The following is a 19,868-nucleotide window of genomic DNA, read 5'->3' as shown; positions in this document are numbered from 1 at the left end:
TTTTTTCTTTTGGCACAGACTGGTCAGTATGATTTTGAAACCTATCTTAAGGTTTTACAATCATTTATCTATGTTATCCAAACATATACAGTAAATGCAACTTTATTAACAATTTCACCCGTATGTAATTTTAGCATTAATGTAATGTTTCTGAATTATCAGTGTAAAATGGGAGATGTGTAAAGATTCTTTTTTTTTCTTGACCAAAATCACAACTGCATTTAAAACATATTTCTGTATTTGTAACAGACTTTTGAAGTTTGTAATCAATCTGTAGTTACTGTCAAAAAAAACCAACAAACACAATCTGTTTGTATTCTGTCAACTTTATTTTTCATGTCTTAATTTCTTTTTCCTCTGGAGATTCATGGTATTAAATGCACTGGTTCTGTCTCATCAGCTTTGTGAATTGAGATGTTATCCTCTGCTTCTTTCATTTCAAGGAGGGCTTGAGTTTTAGTAATCTTGTCATCCTGCTGTGGCATCACCATCTTGCACAGAAGAACTTGCACCAGAACAGCGCTCGCTGCTGTAAAGTGGGTATCGGGTAGAGAAGATGTGTAGAGAAGGAGGAAAGAAAATGTAATTTTACAAATAAAAGAGCCAAAGGTATTATCTTTGAGTGATTTTTTTTTTTCATATTAAGTGTTAACTTGTTTTTCAAAGACTAAATCCACTTTTGATGGTAGATTTATTTAAGCTATGGAGTAAATGCTCTAATTTTAGCATTAAAAATGTACATGACATTAAAGCCTCACCTTTTATAGATATACGATTTGTATAGGTGCAAAGATGTTGGAATAACCAGAGTTGGCACTGGTTGTTTTGGTGAAATACCACGATGCCCCGCCCACACTTTTAGCAACATGTATGTTGCAAAAAATGGCCACCAACTTCCCTAGCAAAGATTGGTTCAGGAAAAATTCAGGGTAATTAAGCAGCTAATATTGCCCTAAAACTCCCAGCGTTGTGTGGTGAAATGCAGAACAGTTGAAACGTCGGCTAGTTTTCGCATTAGATACTTCGAAAAATGCTACATTTTTCAGAGTATGCATATTAAGATATCAAACTAAAGAGAGTTTAGTGACTCTCTATCCGAGTCCCGTGACTCTAGAGAGTTAAAAGAAACAGGTTTGACTTATTTTTGCAGTAGTTTGAAAATTTTGCTTTCCTGTTTTAAATAAAAGCCATCCGATCATGTTATTTTTGTAAGTTTAAGTATTTTTTTTTTTACTCATCGCCTGCTCATGTCCACATTCAAAACGGTAATTGTGTTGCAGTTTCCCTCTTTTCCCACTAGGGGTCGGTAAGGATTTGAAAACCTGCAGGTTGCTGCAAATCTCAGTTTAGCGGATAATTTTTTTTTTTTTACAAATAAAATTTGACTTTTTTAAATTAAGCGTGAGATTCCGTTATTATCTGAATATAACACAATCTCGAGGTAAAAGTTACTTTTAGGTGTGTATATGGAAAACTCATTTTTCTGACTGCACCTAAAGGCAGCGTATGAGCTAATCGGTAGCGGAGGGAGTCTGTATCCGCAGCGTGGATATGTCGGACCCGGCTACACAGGCCTTACAGCCCCGGCTTCTCCAAGCCCAGTCGAGTGGCTCAGCGGGGTCCGGTGCTGCAGCAGCAGGCTCCGGTACAGGGAACAGCGACCCGGTTAGACCAGGACTTAGCCAGCAACAGCGTGCGAGCCAGAAGAAAGCCCAAGTCCGAGCTTTTCCACGGGCGAAAAAGCTTGAAAAACTTGGCGTATTCTCCGCGTGCAAGGTAGCTAACATGGCTAGCCAAAGTTTACAACAACAAAGCAATGGTGTGATTGTATTATATGTAATATACCCTATATAATAACGAACTATTAACACAGTTTATCGGCGTAGCTGTACAGCGTTGTAGCTAGCTACTCTGGCAGAGAAATGGGCATTTAAAATAAACGCAAACCTGTGGAAGGATATTTCTCCTCGGCTAGCTTAATTGATATCAATTATTGGCTTGCACAAACGTGAATTGGTGTGCAATTTAAGTCGCCCATGTGGTTTGTTTTGTTTTTATTCTCAGGCCAGTGACACATGCAAGTGCAATGGATGGAAAAACCCGAACCCCCCTTCAGCTACACGGATTGATCTGCAGCAGCAAGCAGCCAGCCTGAGCGAGCCCTGCCGCAGCTGTGGACATGCACTGGGTACAAACTAACCAGACCCCTTCTCCGAATAACATGCAGAGCGCTGTGCATTTAAACACCAGTTACATTTCCGAAATTAGAATTGGTCAACCTGCAATGTGGATTTGGTTATTTTTCCCCCCCCTACCAAGCCATACACAAGAAATGATATTTCTATTTTTGCAGAGATTATCTGTTTAAGTGGGTTCCAGTTAAATCATCCCAATGTATTTCATAGATTAACCTAAATTACTGCTGCAGTTTCATGGACATAGGGGGAACAGGGGGGGAGAGAACAGAACAAACAAAAAACATATTCTTACAGTGTTTTCGGATGATTGTATTTTTTTTATTTTATTTTGCCTTTTATAACCAGAAATGTCTCATATGGATACACATCTTTTATGTGAGTCTGATGCACAAGTTTAGGGTATATATAAATACATTATTTAGATATAAATAGTCTTTGATAAATCTTAAGGATGGGGTTCCACATGGTTATGTTCATGGTACTATTTTACTTGCATTTCATTTGCTTCATTATGTCATTTTCCAGGATTGTTCTCAGATGGTGATTTATTCTTTAAGCCATATTAAAAACTAGTGTCAGATGGACAAGCGGAGATGGATTTTATATTTAAGATAAAAAAAGAATATCTATTTACAAAACCCTTTCATTGATTTTTTTTTTTTCATCCACCTTGAACTTAGCAGATATTCGGTAAGGAGACTGAATACTAATACTGATGTTTTGTCCCACAGCTGATCACGTGTCCCATCTGGAGAACGTGTCTGAGGATGAGATTAACAGGCTGTTGGGGATGGTGGTTGACGTCGAGAACCTTTTCATGTCTGTACACAAAGAAGAGGACACTGATACCAAGCAAGTGTACTTCTACCTTTTCAAGGTAAGCCAGTGCTTCAGTTCAGCTGCAATGATTTTAATTGCTACAGTAGACAGCTTTGTGATCAATGTATTCCCTTGTGTCCCTTAAGCTACTGAGGAAATGCATCCTGCAGATGAGTCAGCCAGTTGTGGAGGGATCCCTGGGAAGTCCACCGTTTGAAAAGCCCAACATCGAGCAGGTAATACAAAGCTTATTATAACAAACAAAGTCTCAAGAACAGTTTTTGTTTTGCTAATTTTGTCCTCCTTTTTGTTGTGCAGGGCGTTTTGAATTTTGTCCAGTACAAGTTCAGCCACCTTGCGCCAAAGGAGAGACAGACCATGTTTGAACTCTCAAAGATGTTTCTCATATGTCTGAATTACTGGAAGCTTGAGACACCGACGCAGTATCGTCAGCGCACGCAGAAAGACGATGCAACAGCATACAAGTTGGACTACACCAGGTGTGTGCAGGAGTTTACAACGAGAAAGCATGTGTGTATTTTCCTGATCTATGCTAGGTTCTGTGCTTAACAGACGTTCTGATCTCCATTGCTGCCAGGTGGTTGTGCTACTGCCACGTCCCGCAAAGTAACGACAGCCTGCCTCGCTACGAGACCACGCAGGTGTTTGGCCGGAACTTACTCAAGTCCATCTTTACCGTTACTCGCCGCCAGCTCCTGGAGAAGTTTAGAGTGGAGAAGGACAAACTGCTGCCAGAAAAACGCACACTTATCCTTACGCACTTTCCCAAGTAAGAGCAGCTTCTCCGATGCCGCCATGTGGCTTCTGTTATAGCTGTGACTGTAGATGCAACAGGGTTGTTGATGAGTTTCGGTATAATTTTACATTTCTAATTTTTCAAAAATCACTGTGTTTATAAATGAGTTTAATCTTGAATATTTACGTTGCAGTCTATATCATCCTTTATAGATAAGTTACTCATTTATGTTTGTTTCCAGGTTCTTGTCGATGCTGGAAGAGGAAATCTACGGGGAAAATTCACCGATATGGGAGGCTGACTTCACCATGCCTGCTTCAGAAAGCACACAGATTGGACATCAGACAGGTGAGGTGGTGCTGGAGTCACTTATTTTATTAAAATGGACATTATAAGAATAAAGCACATTTTAAGAACCCACTAATGGTCCTGTGATGACATGTCCGGGTTTTCTGCTTTCTGCTTTAATGGCCATACCTGTGCATCCTAAAAGTTGCCTCCAATTGTACATTATTTTTTTTCACCTAGCAGGATTGCTTATTTCAAATTCTCTTGAGACCTCTTTAAATTCCTCACCTCATTTCTCAGTATTGTTAAATTAGATTTTGAGTATTCATTGGTTCGAATACATTAGAAAAACAGAAGCTATGTGGAAATGATATAAGGTTTAATATATTTGGTCTAACAGACACAAAGTGCAGAGTTATGCTGCTCTCAAAGTTGTGTGGATTTGTAACTGTGTGGTTTTTTGTTTGCAGTGATCAGTCCTACTTCAGCGTCCGGGTCTCCTGCTTTGTCCAAATGTCTGAACAGCTCCTCTTCTCTGGGCAGCACGGATACGGGAGGCGTAGAGCCCATCACAGGTCAGTGACGGACTCTCCTTTGGTTTACTCTTGGAGCTCAAAGCTCCACTCTGCCTGGCTAAACAGAAAAGAACTGCAGGTAGATGTTTACTCTGCTTGACGCCGATGATTTGACCCGTCTTAAACAGTCTAACACCTTTTCCAAGACAACATGATTTGTCTTTAGAGGTGATTGTTTAAGAAATTAGAAACAGTTGGGCTTGTAGTTATTTGGTTAGTTAAATCCAGGTAGCAACATTATTATTTGGAAAGGCAGTGCGGCACAAAAATGTATTTGATTTCATAAAATATAGCAGTCTGGCCTAAAATATGAAAATATTCTCACAAAAATGAACAATATAAAAAAGCCTAATCGTTGTTTTAACCTGAAAAATGTCGCTTCCTCTTCAGGGGACAAACGCAAACTTCCAGAGGCGTTGACGCTGGAAGACGCTAAGAGGATCCGTGTGATGGGGGACATTCCTATGGAGTTGGTGAATGAAGTCATGATGACGATCACTGATCCTGCTGCTATGCTCGGACCGGAGGTCTGTCCCCATAAACCTGCTCAGCAATTAGTATCGTTTGATTTACAGCAATCTACTAAATATTTCTCCCTTTGTGTTAAATGACTGTAATCCGGCATAGTTTGTATGTATATGAAAAACTGGAAATGCTAACACATAATTAATGGTTCTAGACTAATCTGCTGACACCTAATGCTGCTCGTGACGAGACGGCCAGACTAGAAGAGAGACGGGGCATCATTGAGTTCCACGTTATCGGAAACTCCCTTTCCCAAAAGTCCAACAAGAAGATCCTGATGTGGCTTGTTGGCCTTCAGAACGTATTTTCCCATCAGTTACCTCGCATGCCCAAAGAGTACATCACACGACTCGTGTTTGACCCGTAAGTAAATGTTCTCCTCCTTTATTTTTTGTCATTTTTTTTTTCCTAGCAAACCTTCCCTAGCAATCCCTGTTTTCACAGGAAGCACAAAACCTTAGCCCTCATTAAAGATGGCCGCGTCATTGGAGGCATCTGTTTTAGGATGTTCCCCACTCAGGGCTTCACAGAGATAGTGTTCTGTGCCGTCACGTCCAATGAACAAGTCAAGGTAACTATGACCTGGACTAACTTCCACGCTGCTTTTGTTTTTCTGACGCTCTTTAAAGTTTCTGTAGTTTATTTTTTTTATTTATTTATTTTTTTTTTTATCCAGCCTCATTGGAGACTTTTCAAGTAGTAACAATCACGTTGTAACATCTCAATCAGATTTAAATCCAGACTTTAACAAGACCAGTAAAATATATTGATTTTAGGAAAAAGAGAAAACATTTTGGTCTATTCAAAGTTGGAATTGTTACATCAGCTTAGATAAATTAAAACATTTTCAAGATTCAAAGGAATTGGCAAGTTTAGTTTGTAAAAGCGCTACATGAATACAGTGTGGGAAGATCCGCAAGATATTTTGTTTGGCATCTGTTTGTCATACATCTCAGTAAATAATAGCAACGTATCTGTGTTTACTTTTTTTTAAAGGGCTATGGCACCCACCTGATGAACCACCTGAAGGAGTATCACATTAAACACAACATCCTTTATTTCCTCACTTATGCTGATGAGTATGCCATTGGCTACTTCAAAAAGCAGGTACTGGAGGCACAGCAACTCCGTTATCAGTGCTTCTGTTGATTCATGTCTCCTTTTATCTTTAATATTATTATTTTTTTTCTACATAGGGTTTCTCCAAAGATATCAAAGTCCCCAAGGGTCGATACCTGGGCTATATCAAAGACTATGAGGGAGCAACCTTGATGGAGTGCGAGCTAAACCCAAGGATCCCCTACACAGAGCTTTCTCACATTATTAAAAGACAGAAGGAGGTGTGTAAGGATAAGAATCTTTACTGCCAAAAAATACCAGTTTTGAGTGTATCTGTGTTTGTAATATGTTTATTATATCCAATTTTGGTGTGATCATTCTAGATTATAAAGAAGCTGATTGAGAGAAAACAGAGTCAGATCAGAAAGGTTTACCCAGGTCTGACCTGCTTCAAAGAGGGCGTGCGACAGATCCCAGTGGAAAGCATCCCTGGAATAAGTGAGTGTGTACAAGGTGTAAGCTGACATGTACAATTAAATTATTCATCATATGACTAAGATCTGTATTCGTTTCAGGAGAGACAGGCTGGAAACCCAGTAGCAAGGACAAAGGGTAAACACCTTCTATAGGCTGCGTTGATTATTTTACCCAATTTTTGTATCTTTTATTTGCATGTAGATAGTCTTCTGCATCATTTTTAGTTTAAACATTGATCTTCTGCAGGAAAGAGGTGAAGGACCCTGATGTGCTTTACAACATGCTGAAGAACCTTCTGGCACAAATAAAGGTTAGAATCACCTGCCAACAGAAAACAAAAATTACCAAACTGGGACCAATAAAAATGGTTCTACTCTGTCTTGAAAACTATAGAATTTGTATGAATTGTTTTCTGTAACTGGTTCATTGTTGGAAAGAAGAAAATATAGAATATCAAAGGTTTGCTTTTTCTGAGCATATTCCTTAAACCACATGTTCCCCAATCCGTAGACTCTTATTGATCAGTTTTCAGGAATTAAAAATATCTTAAATTTTCTTTTCTATTCAATAAATGCATTAAGACTAAGAACGACTGATGGATTTCGGTGAAGAAAATCATCAACCACCAGTGTGCACTTTAAAAACATCTTTTACAAAAATCGGGTAAACCCTGCAGACACCTAATTTGATGGATAAATTGGAATAAACTTGTAAATCCCTGATATTATGTTTTTAAAAATACAAAGTACTTGCTGCATAATTTTTCTCCTTTGCTCACACCAAACTGGAAAACCACTTTATGCTTATATCACCGCTTCCATTTAAAGTTTACCATCAGTATTTTGTTTTCTGGGTTGTAAAATAGAAGACCTCAGAGTTTTATACCATGACAACACATTGAACATTTCCACTGTTTGTTTTGTCAAATCCATTGTTGGCCAATTTTAGTATTTTGCAGCAGCCTGAATGTTGAAACCTTTCAACAGTTTCAGAAGCAGTTAAGAAGTTGCAAAGTTTTTGTTTCTTAAAGAAAGCACACAATTTATCATCTAACCAATGAATAATTAATGAGGACAGCTGGTGCATAAAAGCTCCTTTGTGGTAGCATTAGTACATTATCAGTAATGCATTACAGTAACCAGTAGTGTGCCACTCAGACATGCAGTGCCTTAACTTTTTCAGTTTGTTGTGTCCTGTGATGACGCACAAGGAAAGGAAAATAAAGAACCTTTCTTATGCAATTACACTTCATGACTGATTTAATATTGTAGAGGAAGTGTTACATTTTTCCTTAGATACAGAATTTTCTGAGTTTAAAGTTGGAAAGTTGACAGAAAGGTCAAAGGTTTCTGAACCAGCCCTTTACAAATATGCCTGACATACATATGGAGCTTTGTGATTGCCACAATAAAGTTTCAATATAATTTAATTTGACTTTGTCAGATTTGTCACGTTGTTTCATTAAATCTTTTACACATGATGTAATTCTCATAAAGTGAAAATCATTGTGTTTTGAATAATTCATTTTTTGCAATTCATTTTTTGACTGCAGCACAAGCATTTTCAGGGTTTTATATTCACTGGTCCAATATGTTCTTAAAGCCATCGAGAAAATCTGGAATTTGGGGTCTAGAAAAGTGTGGAGTTATGAAGCTAAACATTTTTTGAAGCTCTGTGGCAATTTGAGTTTATTCTATTTTCTTGTCAGACTCATCCTGATGCTTGGCCTTTCATGGAACCAGTGAAGAAATCTGAAGCTCCTGATTACTATGAAGTCATCCGCTTTCCTATTGGTAAGAGAGCATCTACCTCTTTTTAATAGATTAATATCATCCATATGTTTATTCTTATTTTAAATGTCCAAAGCCTGGTATTTCATGAAATATAAACTATATCAAACAAATTTAAAACGGCATGTCCTATTGGTTTATTTAATAAATCCTTCACTATTTCCTTTGATTCTATTTTTATGTAATAAATAGATCTTGAAGTTTTTCTTTTTTTTCAAAGAATATTTTAATCCACTTCTTTTGCTGGACTGGCTTAGAATTAGCAAATGTATAAATCTTGTGTCTTATTATGGAATTCCTGTATTTCCTAAGCACTATTAAGTGTTTTTCTTTACTTTTACATTGAGACCTGAAGACCATGACAGAGAAACTCAAGAACAGATACTATGTAACCAAGAAGCTCTTTATTGCGGATCTTCAGCGAATCATCAGCAATTGTCGCGAGTACAACCCCCCAGACAGCGAGTACTGCAAGTGTGCCAACACGTTGGAGAAGTTCTTCTACTTCAAATTAAAAGACGGAGGCCTGATAGAGAAATGAACTATAGCTTATGTGAAAAAAAAAAAAATTGCCAGCTTTCGTCATATCTGGGGTAAGAAAAAAAACGTATGAAAACAATACATTTTGGAAAGGATTTGTGGGACTTAAGAAAAGAAAGGCATCAAAGTCGGCTGAGCATCAACAGTGTCAAACTGACATCTTCTTCAAGTCATCTTGTGGCATTTCCCAGAGCTCAGTGGGAGAATAATGTGAATTATTCATGCCTCATTGAGTGTACCAAAGTTGTACAGGTCCAAGATTTAAAACTGCTTCTGTTGTGTTATTTACTGATTCATATTTATTGTCATTGAATGATGGTTTGGTTGCATAAAACAAGTCACAGGAGCCAGTGTATGTCAGAAAACTGGACTTTGGGACCTAAAGCCATGTTGCCTTCTGTTACTGAAAGACACTTGAACATCCCAGCCAGTTCACAGGTGTGAAGGTTGCCCTTCTCAGAGGGTTTGTTTGGAGAGGTGAAAGTTCGCTCAAAATACTGAGTCCACTTGAAGCAGTCATTAATTAAAAAATGTAAATAGATTTTTGTTTGTTATAACATGGAAAAAAAGTTTTCCTCAAGTACTCGTGGTCCTTTTTTTTATATTATTATTCTAGAGAAATAAGTTTTATCATCATTTAGGGAAACAGCTTTTTAAGGCATTGTTTACTCCAGACAAATGAATCTTCTTCTGAAGTTAAAGGACATGTTTGGCCTCACTTCCAGGCATGGAATTGGTTTCAAATATTTCCTGTGCCAAACTGTTTTTGTGTTTTCTGATCACAAAAACAAACGCTTTTGTGATCAGAACATCACGCACCTTCATGATGTTAAAAGAACCTCTCCAAGCATCATTCCATCATTAGCAAGGTTTTGTACCAGATACTTCACTACAAGTTGTCATTATTAGCTTTAAAAATCCCTGTATTGGTGAATAGTAGGTGATGGCACCGACTAGTTTTTTTTTTGTTTTTTTTTGTAGTCAGTTTTCTCAAACATGTTATATATAAATAGAAATGTGTTTAACATAACACGCAATGTTTTTTTTTTTTGTTGAATTATTGAGATGAAGATGCAAACAAAGTGGGGAGAAGAGATGCAGGAAGACTTGACTTTGGTTTAATTCTCACATCATATTGACTCCACACAACCCAAAGTAGATGTTAATGCGTAGCAGTTTACATTTTTCCATTTTAGAAAATAAACCACTTGTTTTTGCTGTTTATGCATTTGCTATTTACCTATAAAACATTTTTTTTATTATTATTTTTATTGGTCAGTGTCAAAGTGCTTCCTGAGCTGCATCTAGTTTTTCAGGGAAGTAAATGTCAAATGCTGACCGATTCAGCGTATTGAATGTTTCATTGACACTGTATGTGTGTGATAATCTTTTATTTTGTACTTGAATGACTTAAGAGCTTTGTTGAAGTGATGTCAGTGCTGCATTATTCAGGGTTTTCAATAACGCAATTTCACCTTAAATCCACCTATGCTGCATTTCAATCTCTTAAAACAAAAAAAAAAAAGGCTTCAGTTGGAGTTGAATGCCATTTACTGTAAAACTGTTCACGACAATAAATATGTTTTTATGTAAATATTTGATGTTTTCAGGTGATTTCCATCTCTGACTCACTCAGTAATTAACCCTGAAGAAAAGCCTCAACTTGTGTGATTTAACTTGGAGGTCTTCCAAGAGGTTAATCATCTGTGGAAATTCTGGTTCTAAAAAGTATAGACAGTAATTTTTTCTTTCTAGTAGAGTGTGACAATTATTGAATCTGTAAGGCATTTATTATCAATTTTAAGCTGTAGTCCATGCCTCAAGTGGGAGAGATTTTCCTCATATCGCCCAGCCCTTGTGCCAATGGATACTTTGAAAGAAACTACAAAATGATCCAGTGTCATTTGTGTTTTAACAAATGTTTCACCCTTTATACATCAGAAACTGCAACAGCTAACTAAAGAGGTGTGTCTTCTCTGCTGCAAGGCTACAAGTTTCACTTTCCCAACAGCAAAAAGAAAAACAAACACGCACCGCTGTTAAGGGTCTGCATGCAAAGTCTTAGTGTTTGTTGTGGCCATCCAGCTAACATGCCACCCTGGCTAACAGAAACTTGCTGTAAGTTTTGTTTTTCTGGTGTAAGAACAAGAGAGGGGCCCGGTTAGGGTACATCGAACTGACCAGGAAGCAGAACGTTTAATAGATTTGAACTTCTGCCGACAAACATATTACATAAATAAATGTAGATTGTTCAATGTACATATGAGGAAAATATTTCATTTCAAATGGAGGTTGTAAAAAAACATCCTCTCTGAGTTAGGATCAGGTTTCTTGTGTCATTGCATAATGACTGTAAAGTGTTGCTCTTCCAGAAACTCCCTCAGTAGGGCCAAGCTTACTGGATCAGATGTTTTTTACTTTCGTTTTCCAGTTTAAACGTCACGACTCGAAGCTATTTAAAACCTGCCTTGAGAAATGACAGTAGAGAAGAAGAAGCTGAAAGCACAGAACCTACCTTTCTTACATCTAATTGGTAAGTTTAAAAGCCTCTTACTTTTCTAACAGATTAATGAGAATAATTAAATCCTTTATGCTCCCCTCGTGGAATGCTTGTATTTTAGAGGCTTCCTAAGACTTAAGCACAGGATGGGAGAGTTTGAACTACGTTCCTACCAGAAGGAAGTGGTTGAAAGGGCACTGAAGGGAGAAAATGTTATCATTTGGCTTCCAACTGGAGGCGGAAAGACCCGAGCTGCTGTCTATGTAGCCAGAAGGCATTTGGAGACCACGGCAAATGCTAAAGTGATGGTGCTGGTCAACAAGGTACTCAAGCAATGAAAAGAGAGAAAGAGAAACACACGTTTTGCATGTATGTATGTATTTAAACACATTTCTTTTGAGGTTACTTACTACTCTAATCCTCTCATAATCACAGGTTCATCTTGTGGATCAACATTACACCAAAGAGTTTGAGCCTTACCTGGGTAGTGGTTATAAACTCATGAAAGTCAGCGGTGACAGCCAGGAGAAGGATTTCTTTGGGATAGTGGTGCAGGACAATGACGTGATCATCTGCACAGCTCAGATCCTGTATAATGCTTTGATCAACAAGGAGGAGGCAAAACACGTTGAGCTCTCAGGTCTGTGAAGCTGAACAGGAAACTTCCAACTTCATGGTGCTTATGGTGCTGAGCAAACCTAACCACATACTCCATTTATGTTTGCACTCAGATATCACTCTTCTGATAATCGACGAGTGCCATCACACCCACAAGGAGTCGGTCTACAACAAAATAATGAGATGCTACGTGGAGAAAAAGCTGAAAGGACAACGACGGATACCACAGATCCTGGGTCTCACTGCATCACCTGGGACAGGAGGTGCAAAGGTCCTGGAAGAGGCTGTGAATCATGTGCTGGAGGTCAGATGAACTAAAATTCAGGATTTTGCCTCTTTTCCCATCAGTAGCTCCTACTGAAACACACTCTTTTTTTTTCTCCCTCTCCATCTTTCAGATCTGTGCCAACTTAGACTCAGTTATTGTCTCAACTAAAAACTACACTCCTGAGCTGGAGGAGAAGGTGCCCCGGCCCCAAAAGACCTTTGACATTGTGGAGAAGAGAACAGCAGTAAGCACATTTTGTGATATGCAACGTAGCAGACAAACCGTGTTTAGTATTTGGGTAATTTAGGAAGTTAGGTCACAAAGAGGTGAAATATCTGCTACACAAAGCCCTTTTAACGGATGATGTTCCACACCACCCAGGGTGGCATGTCACACACGCACGCACATGAACAAGGCAGTATGTTTTTCTATCTTCACAAAGACTCTACATTGACTCCCATTCATTTGTAATTAATTTCTATTCTAACCCTGGCTCTAAACTCAAGGTTAGATTTAGGACACCTTGGTCCTAAACTGAAATCAGCACTTCTTCTCATGGAGACTGGGCTTTGGGCCCCGTAAGGCACACTCCATGCCCACCCTTTTGTTTGAGAAGGGTACAAGATACAACGCCACGCACACAGAAGCAGGTTGTGTTGACCTAATATGCACCTGTTTTCTTAAAGGACCCATTTGGAGACCATATCAAGTGGATGATGCAGCAGATCCACGGATTCATGAGCCTTCCTCCTGACGTGAGGCTCAGAGAATGTGGCACGCAAGAATATGAGGCAGATGTTGTGATTCTGGAGCAACGAGGTAAGACTTTTGAGTTCAGTTTAATTGTTTCATTTGTTTTTTTAGACTGGAAAAAAGCAATTTGATCCTAGAAGAAGGCATCCCATTTCATTGACTATACTGATGTATCTTTTTGGATCAGGAGTTAGCCAGGACAACAGGCTATTGGCACAATGTGCACTCCATCTTAGACAGTATAATGACGCTCTGCTCATCAATGACACGCTGCGCATGATGGATGCATATCGCTCTTTGGAGGAATTCTACGACACAAAAGTCATTACGGCCATTGATGGAACAGATTACTTCCTGGTGGGACTTTTTCAAGGTGGGAATTCTGAGCTTGTTTAGTTTTTTTCTGCCTCCATTGAAATTCTATGTTCGTTATACAAACATATGTATCTGTGTTATGCTTTTGGTTTTGCTACAGAGAATCAGGTGGAGCTGAAGAATTTTGCTGCAGATCCCCGCTACGAGAACCCAAAAATGGCAAAACTTGAGAGCACGCTGCTTGGCCAGTTCGGTCCAGATGTCCAGTCTCGGGGCATTCTCTTTTCCAGAACTCGCAGGAGCACCCGCTGCCTCCTCGACTGGGTCCAGAAGAATAGGACATTGCAGAAAGCGGGGATAAAGGCTGCCATCCTTACAGGGGCTGGTAATGGCATCACTTATATGACACAGGTGTGTCTATGACAGATTCAATCAAACAAAAAGCTTTTCCCTCTCTTTAGCAACTTTTCAAAGATGGATTTTTATTTATTTTATGCTTTTTTTATAGAATGAGCAGGCGGACACAATCCGCAACTTCCGGAATGGTATACTGAACCTCCTGATCTCCACCAGTGTGGCTGAGGAAGGCCTCGACATCCCTGAATGCAACCTAGTGGTACGATATGGACTCCTTACGAATGAGATCGCACAGCAGCAGGCCAGTGGACGTGCCCGAGCACGGGACAGCCAGTATTCAGTGGTCGCCCAAAAAGGCGGACGGGAGATCCGCCGAGAGCACATCAACGAATACCTGGAAGAGCTGACTGGAAAAGCCATTGCTAGGGTCCAGAGCATGAGTGAGCATGAGTTCCGCAGAAAGGTGAGGATGCAACAAAAGTTCCTTGTTTTTGCTACATTTTTCTTTGCTGCTTACAATTTCTGTATATTTTTTTTCTTCTTCTGCATTTCTAGATCAATGAAATCCAAACACAGGCCATTATTATGAATAAAGTTTTACAGGATCGTAAAACGGAGAAGAAGAACCGACATGCTGCTTCTAGCATCAGGATCTTGTGCAGAAACTGTTTTGCAGAAGTGGCATCTGGGAGTGACTTTAAACTCCTTGAAAATGCGCACTATGTCAACGTAAATCCTGACTTTAAGTGAGTTCACCTCTTCCCAAAGACACGTTGTCCAAAGTAAACCCTACTGAAACAACTGAATGTTGTGTCTATGTTTTCTTAGGAATCGCTACAAATTGGGTGTAAAGGTGGTGCTGGAGAGACGTTTTGAAGACTGGGAGCCTGGATGCACAGTCAGCTGTAATAATGGCAACTGCAACAAAGTACAGATGGCACTTTGCTGAATAATACAAATCATCATTAGAGTTCATGGTGGTTATTTTGGATTCTGAGGCTTACTTCTGTTTTCATCTACAGGATTGGGGATTTGAAATGAAATACAGGAAGGTAGCCATACTTCCAAATCTCGCCATCAAGAACTTTGCCTTGGAGACACCCGACGGAAGGATCACAGTTAAAAAGTGGAAGGATGTTCCTTTTATGGTCGAGGAGTTCACATTTGAACAGTACTGCAGTGACTTCTTCCCAGACTTGTTTGATTAAGACATAGATAAGCTCAGTGTGTTTTTCTTACTCTGTTTTCCTTGTTGTTTCCTCAACATTTTTAGAGGGATATGGTAAACATTTGTCGTACTGTCGGAGCTGCTTGAAAATAAGCACATCCTTTTAAAAAAAATATAAAAAATTAACTCCACGCATGTTAAGTCATATTAGTGCTGGCGGGCCAGTGAGATAGAAGCTTAAAAACCCATTGCTCATCGATCATGCTTGAAATTAGCGAGACGGCTTTGTTTATGCCCAAGGTCTTCCCTGCGCTGCACGTATGATACGCTTTTCCTCAGCTTCATTGAAAGTCAAAGCAGAAAACTTAGCTTTGGTGTTGCGTAAGCTTCGCTGAACATTTTATATTCACACAGGACTCTTCTACATGAACTCTCTTTCAAACACTTGAGTGGGAATAAACATTTAGAATCACTAGAGAATACATTTTGAATGCTTTAAATTTCTTCGCTCATGTATACTTTTTAAACTAAATTCAAAGCTGAAATAAAAATGTTTTAATAAACTTCTTTTGAAGCTGTTCTTTGATTTTCCACTAGGTGGCAGTGTCGATTAATCCAAGTTGTTTCCAAGCTATGAGTGGTGGATCACTGAGATTCAGAGAGCCTTGAGCAGCAGAAATTATTCTTAATCCAAAGATGTGCTACAACAAACAACACAAAATGAGGAATGATCACAATCTTACTAGTGTTTTCTGAAGAGAGACCCTGAACTTCTCCCTTTAGTGAAGGACCTCCTAAGACACAATACACAAAAAGTAGTCAGTTCAGTTTGAAGAAAATTCTCTTGTTCTTTTTTTTGTTTTAATATTTATCACACAAGATTGAAATAAAACCATAGTTGCCCTTTTTTAAATACTCATTCTTTGATTCAAAATGGGAAGCTGTGGTTAATATTAATAGCTTGAAATAGCTTCTCTTTGCACATGAATCGTCTTTCATTAAAAAGCAGCAAAGATTCAACTATCAAACTTCAGTCCAGAAGGCACAGTGAACAGATTCATCTTTGACCTATGAAATGTCTTTGAGCGTTTCTCCGGGCAGGGAGGACATAAATGGGTCGGCCCTGCGGTATCAAATCTGCCCTAATCCTTTCGAATCTGTCCGAGAGCTGAAATCAGAGCCGCTTTCATGGACGTAATCACAATAAAAACAGACTGTTCTGCTGTCACTCCTGACTCAGATGTTGGTGAGCAGAGGGAAGCCATGCAGGATGATTTTCTCTGATCAAGCTCAAGCTTTTACAATCAGCGCTGATTGCTTCCTTTTTTTTATTTATTTTTTCCCCAACTCAACACCCTATGCATCCTAATTGCAATTAGCTGTCTTGTGAAATTAAAGCAGCTTGGAGTACATGAGAAACAGATGACAGTCTCTCTCTGTAGCTATGTGAGACTGGTTGAGTGTGTTTGTGCTACAAACACAATAGAGTCTACTGTCTGGAGACCAGGATGCACACATGTAGACACACATGTATGTGCAAAAGCAGGCCAGAATATTTTTTTCTATGTCATCACAGAATGCCTATGAATAAAAAAAAAAAAATGCAGTTTCATCCAGCTGATGGCACAGGCTAGAAAATAGCATAGTAGCTATCGTTGTGTTATGATTATGTGTTGTGTAATTGGACGTTCTTGCTAGAGAAAATTTAATTGGATAATTGGTGATTAGAGTTTTGGACTGAACAATGTGGAGCCTGTTGCCTTGTTCTCTGAACAGGGCCACGGCCAGTCAGTTTTGAATCTCAGAAATTGCAAAAAAATATTTCAAACAGGGATTTCAGATTATAAATTACAAATAGTATGTGTTTGGAAATGATTCTGTTTCTCTAATTTCAACTTCTCTCATTTGCTCCATGTTTACCCAGAATAATCAAGCACAGATCTGACTGTAGCTTATGTTTTCATCAGAACACATGGCTCTCAGTTTGCTGGTTTATAGGTGATTTCTAAATGGTTCTAGAGTTGAACGGGAAGTGGATCTTTCAGTTACGAAGCTGCTTCCTGAACAAACAATTCCCAGTTCATGAAAGGCCGGCAGACACCCATTGTACCTAAGACCAGGCTTACAGGAGAACTGAAACGACTTCTCTAATATTGTTATTCTTTGTTTTCAGCATTTTTGTCAATCCCAAATGAGGTGGTATTGGGGTTGGGCAGAGTTACCGTCCTCTGTCGTCTTTGGTTCATGACATGCAGTTTGCTATTCCATGCTGTGCCTCAGTCGACCACTAAAACAACACTGCTGTCTGGTTGTTTATTAGTGGAAATGGAAGAAGAAACCTAGATGTCCAGAACTGAGTGGAAACATCAGATTTCAAGACCGTCATGGCCGACAAGACAACAACCGTGTTGGGAGTGTGTATTGGTAAGAAGCGATGTACAATTTGTGACTTTAGTGCATTAAATGGAATAATTATTCTGCACATACTTCTGTGCATAAGACTGACATGACACTGTCATAAACATGACATAACACCCGTCATGAACATGAAGAAGTCTTTATGAATGTTTATGACGGTTATCATGAAGTGTCATTCGGTAAATAATGACACTTTTAATGCAAAGTTGCTCTAGAAGTTGCATTGAAAGTCTATTAAAAATGCCAACTTTGCATTAAATTGTCATTATATACAAAATCATGAAAGGTTGGCATTTTAATGTCACCCCTTCAAATAAAGTGTTACCAAATTCCCTTCTGCTCCAAGAAGCCAAGAAATTCAATAACCTGGAAGGATTAACCTTGACTGTGGTTACAAACAGCATGTGGCAGAGGTGTAGTTTACTAAGCAACATCTAAGTTTTCTTCTTGATTTCAATATAATCTACCCTTGAATTAATTTAAGAAATCCCAATGTGTGAGCCCAATTTTTGTTTTTGAAAGCCTTTAAAATAATTTATTTCAAATGGTAACAACAATAAAATAAAATTAAAACCCCAAATGTATGGTTTCACTGGAGCCCTACACAATAGATATGTTTTTTTTTTTTTTGTTTTTTTTTTTTTTTTTTTTTTGGCTACAACAGTAAAGGCTGTAAAACACATCACTTGTTCTGTTTTGTGGTTGCAGACAGAAGTCACACCTGCTGGGTCATCTGTCAAATTGGTCTCACAAAAGAAACACTCCTGCTGTCTGCGGTTTAGAGCACATTTTTCTTTTTTGTTTTTTTTGTTTTGTTTTCAGTTTTGTCACACACTCCATGGTCCAGGACATGGACGGCTGCACTCTGCCCAGTTGCCCTCTGTGAGGTTGTCGACCTTCTTGTAGAGGCAAAACGACTTCGCCCCTTGGTTTTCTCATGACAGCAGAGAAGGATGAGGTTACCTTCAGAGATGCAGTTCTCTGGGACACCTGAATTGTCCTTCTGTTTGTTGTTCCAGCTATGTTTTTTTATTTTTTATTTTATTTTAAAGACTAGTGAAGTACCTGGTCACTCTGAGAACTCCATCTGCAGATCAGCTTTGTCTGGAATCTTTGAGTTGGAGAGAATTTTACTACCATCTTCAAAATCTTTTGGGAGACAGTTGGTAATGCACTTAGAAAACCACAATTTCTTTTTTCTTTCAAACTTTACACAACACTATTAAGTAGTAATTAAATTAATGCTTTCATTTGCATCCAGATAATTCAAATGCCACATCTTAAAACATGTCTGAAGTTTTTGTAGTAAAATAAATGAGGGTCTAGCTCTCTGAAGTGGCCTGGAAGTCTGCTGTGAGTCAAGAGTGAACCAACCCACAGTTGGCTGCAGTTCATTCTTATGGACTAGTTTACATTAATTTCACTGAATTATTTTGCTTTTGCTATGACAACTTACTTTTTTGTGTTCATTTAACTCAAAACTTACAAATCTGTAACCTAAAGGAACTTTTCACTTTGACTTTACTTAAAACAATTGAGTTCAATGCCAGTTTCGTGTCCCACGTCTGACCAACTCAATTTATTATGATCATCCAACTCAATTCACCAAGTCCTTCCATCTCAATTTGCTAAGTTTTTATAACTTAATTCATAAGGTGTTTAACATGACAAATTTAAGTCATTCTTACTCAAATCATTTATTTTGTTCTAATAAACATTTAAAATCTCTTTGATTTAATTCTACAGAAAGTCAACTCAAACTTTTAAGTAGTTCCCAACTAAATATTTTAATTTGGAACTAAACTAAGAAGTTTGCAGCCCCAAAAAAGTTATAAATCTTTTCCTTAAAGGACCTTTTTACTTTGACTTTACTTGAAAGAATTAAGTTCAATACCATATTTGTATCCCACATCTGACACCATGACTCAAGCTTACCAGGGACAGATTCTGTACCAACCAGGGTGCTGCGGTGGTGCAGGAGTAGAGCACAATCCACATAAGGAGGACTTAGTCCGTGACGCAGCCTTCGCTGGTTTGATGCCCAACCTGATGACCTTAGCTGCAGGTCTTCCTTTCTGTCAGTAACCCCTTTCCTGAATAACTATGCTCAAATAAAGGCTGCCTTGGATGTGCTGTGGTTGTGCAGGGGTAAAGCACAACCCACATATGGAGGCCTTAGTCCTCGACGTGGCTGTCGCAGGTTTGATTCTCATCCTTGGCGACCTTTGCTGCATGTCTTCCCACTTTCCTGTCAATTAACTATCAAATAAAGGCCACTAGAGATAAATAAATAAAATAAAGGCTGCCTTGGATGTGCTGTGGTTGTGCAGGGGTAAAGCACAACCCACATATGGAGGCCTTAGTCCTCGACGTGGCTGTCGCAGGTTTTCTCAGCACAGTGAACTCCTATGTTTTTATTCAAGTAGAGATGTACAGAAATTTA

At 38.7% G+C, this 19,868-nt stretch overlaps 2 protein-coding genes and 1 long non-coding RNA gene across 3 annotated transcripts; all 3 read left to right on the top strand.

Moving 5' to 3' along the window:
• The first annotated feature begins 1,445 nt into the window (after positions 1-1,445).
• On the top strand, positions 1,446-9,590 carry kat2a (K(lysine) acetyltransferase 2A). Its single transcript, XM_015037849.1, has 18 exons — positions 1,446-1,776; positions 2,065-2,188; positions 2,930-3,075; positions 3,164-3,253; positions 3,336-3,517; positions 3,616-3,807; positions 4,016-4,122; positions 4,533-4,637; positions 5,028-5,164; positions 5,317-5,525; positions 5,607-5,733; positions 6,159-6,269; positions 6,359-6,502; positions 6,605-6,719; positions 6,797-6,833; positions 6,945-7,008; positions 8,407-8,491; positions 8,836-9,590. Exons 1-18 carry the CDS (start codon positions 1,552-1,554, stop codon positions 9,027-9,029), a joined length of 2,394 nt encoding a protein of 797 aa, XP_014893335.1. The 5' UTR covers positions 1,446-1,551; the 3' UTR covers positions 9,030-9,590.
• A 1,333-nt stretch (positions 9,591-10,923) lies between these two features.
• Positions 10,924-19,367, top strand: LOC106950779 (uncharacterized). The gene is made up of 3 exons (XR_001425683.1): positions 10,924-10,934; positions 11,138-11,150; positions 19,237-19,367. It is a non-coding gene; the product is annotated as an uncharacterized LOC106950779 (long non-coding RNA).
• Positions 11,450-15,482, top strand: dhx58 (DEXH (Asp-Glu-X-His) box polypeptide 58). The gene is made up of 12 exons (XM_015037850.1): positions 11,450-11,561; positions 11,650-11,851; positions 11,964-12,168; positions 12,260-12,450; positions 12,545-12,658; positions 13,101-13,233; positions 13,355-13,540; positions 13,643-13,893; positions 13,991-14,302; positions 14,395-14,585; positions 14,668-14,767; positions 14,862-15,482. The coding sequence occupies exons 2-12, from the start codon at positions 11,675-11,677 to the stop codon at positions 15,045-15,047; spliced, it is 2,046 nt and encodes a 681-aa protein (XP_014893336.1). The 5' UTR covers positions 11,450-11,561; positions 11,650-11,674; the 3' UTR covers positions 15,048-15,482.
• Positions 19,368-19,868: the final 501 nt, after the last annotated feature.

The sequence above is a fragment of the Poecilia latipinna genome, unplaced genomic scaffold (assembly GCF_001443285.1).
Source record: "Poecilia latipinna isolate Pla-1442-1.1 unplaced genomic scaffold, P_latipinna-1.0 Scaffold420, whole genome shotgun sequence".
Lineage (NCBI taxonomy): Eukaryota > Metazoa > Chordata > Actinopteri > Cyprinodontiformes > Poeciliidae > Poecilia > Poecilia latipinna.
Note: the sequence above shows the minus strand (reverse complement) of the source record. Positions and strands in the feature narration are given on the sequence as shown.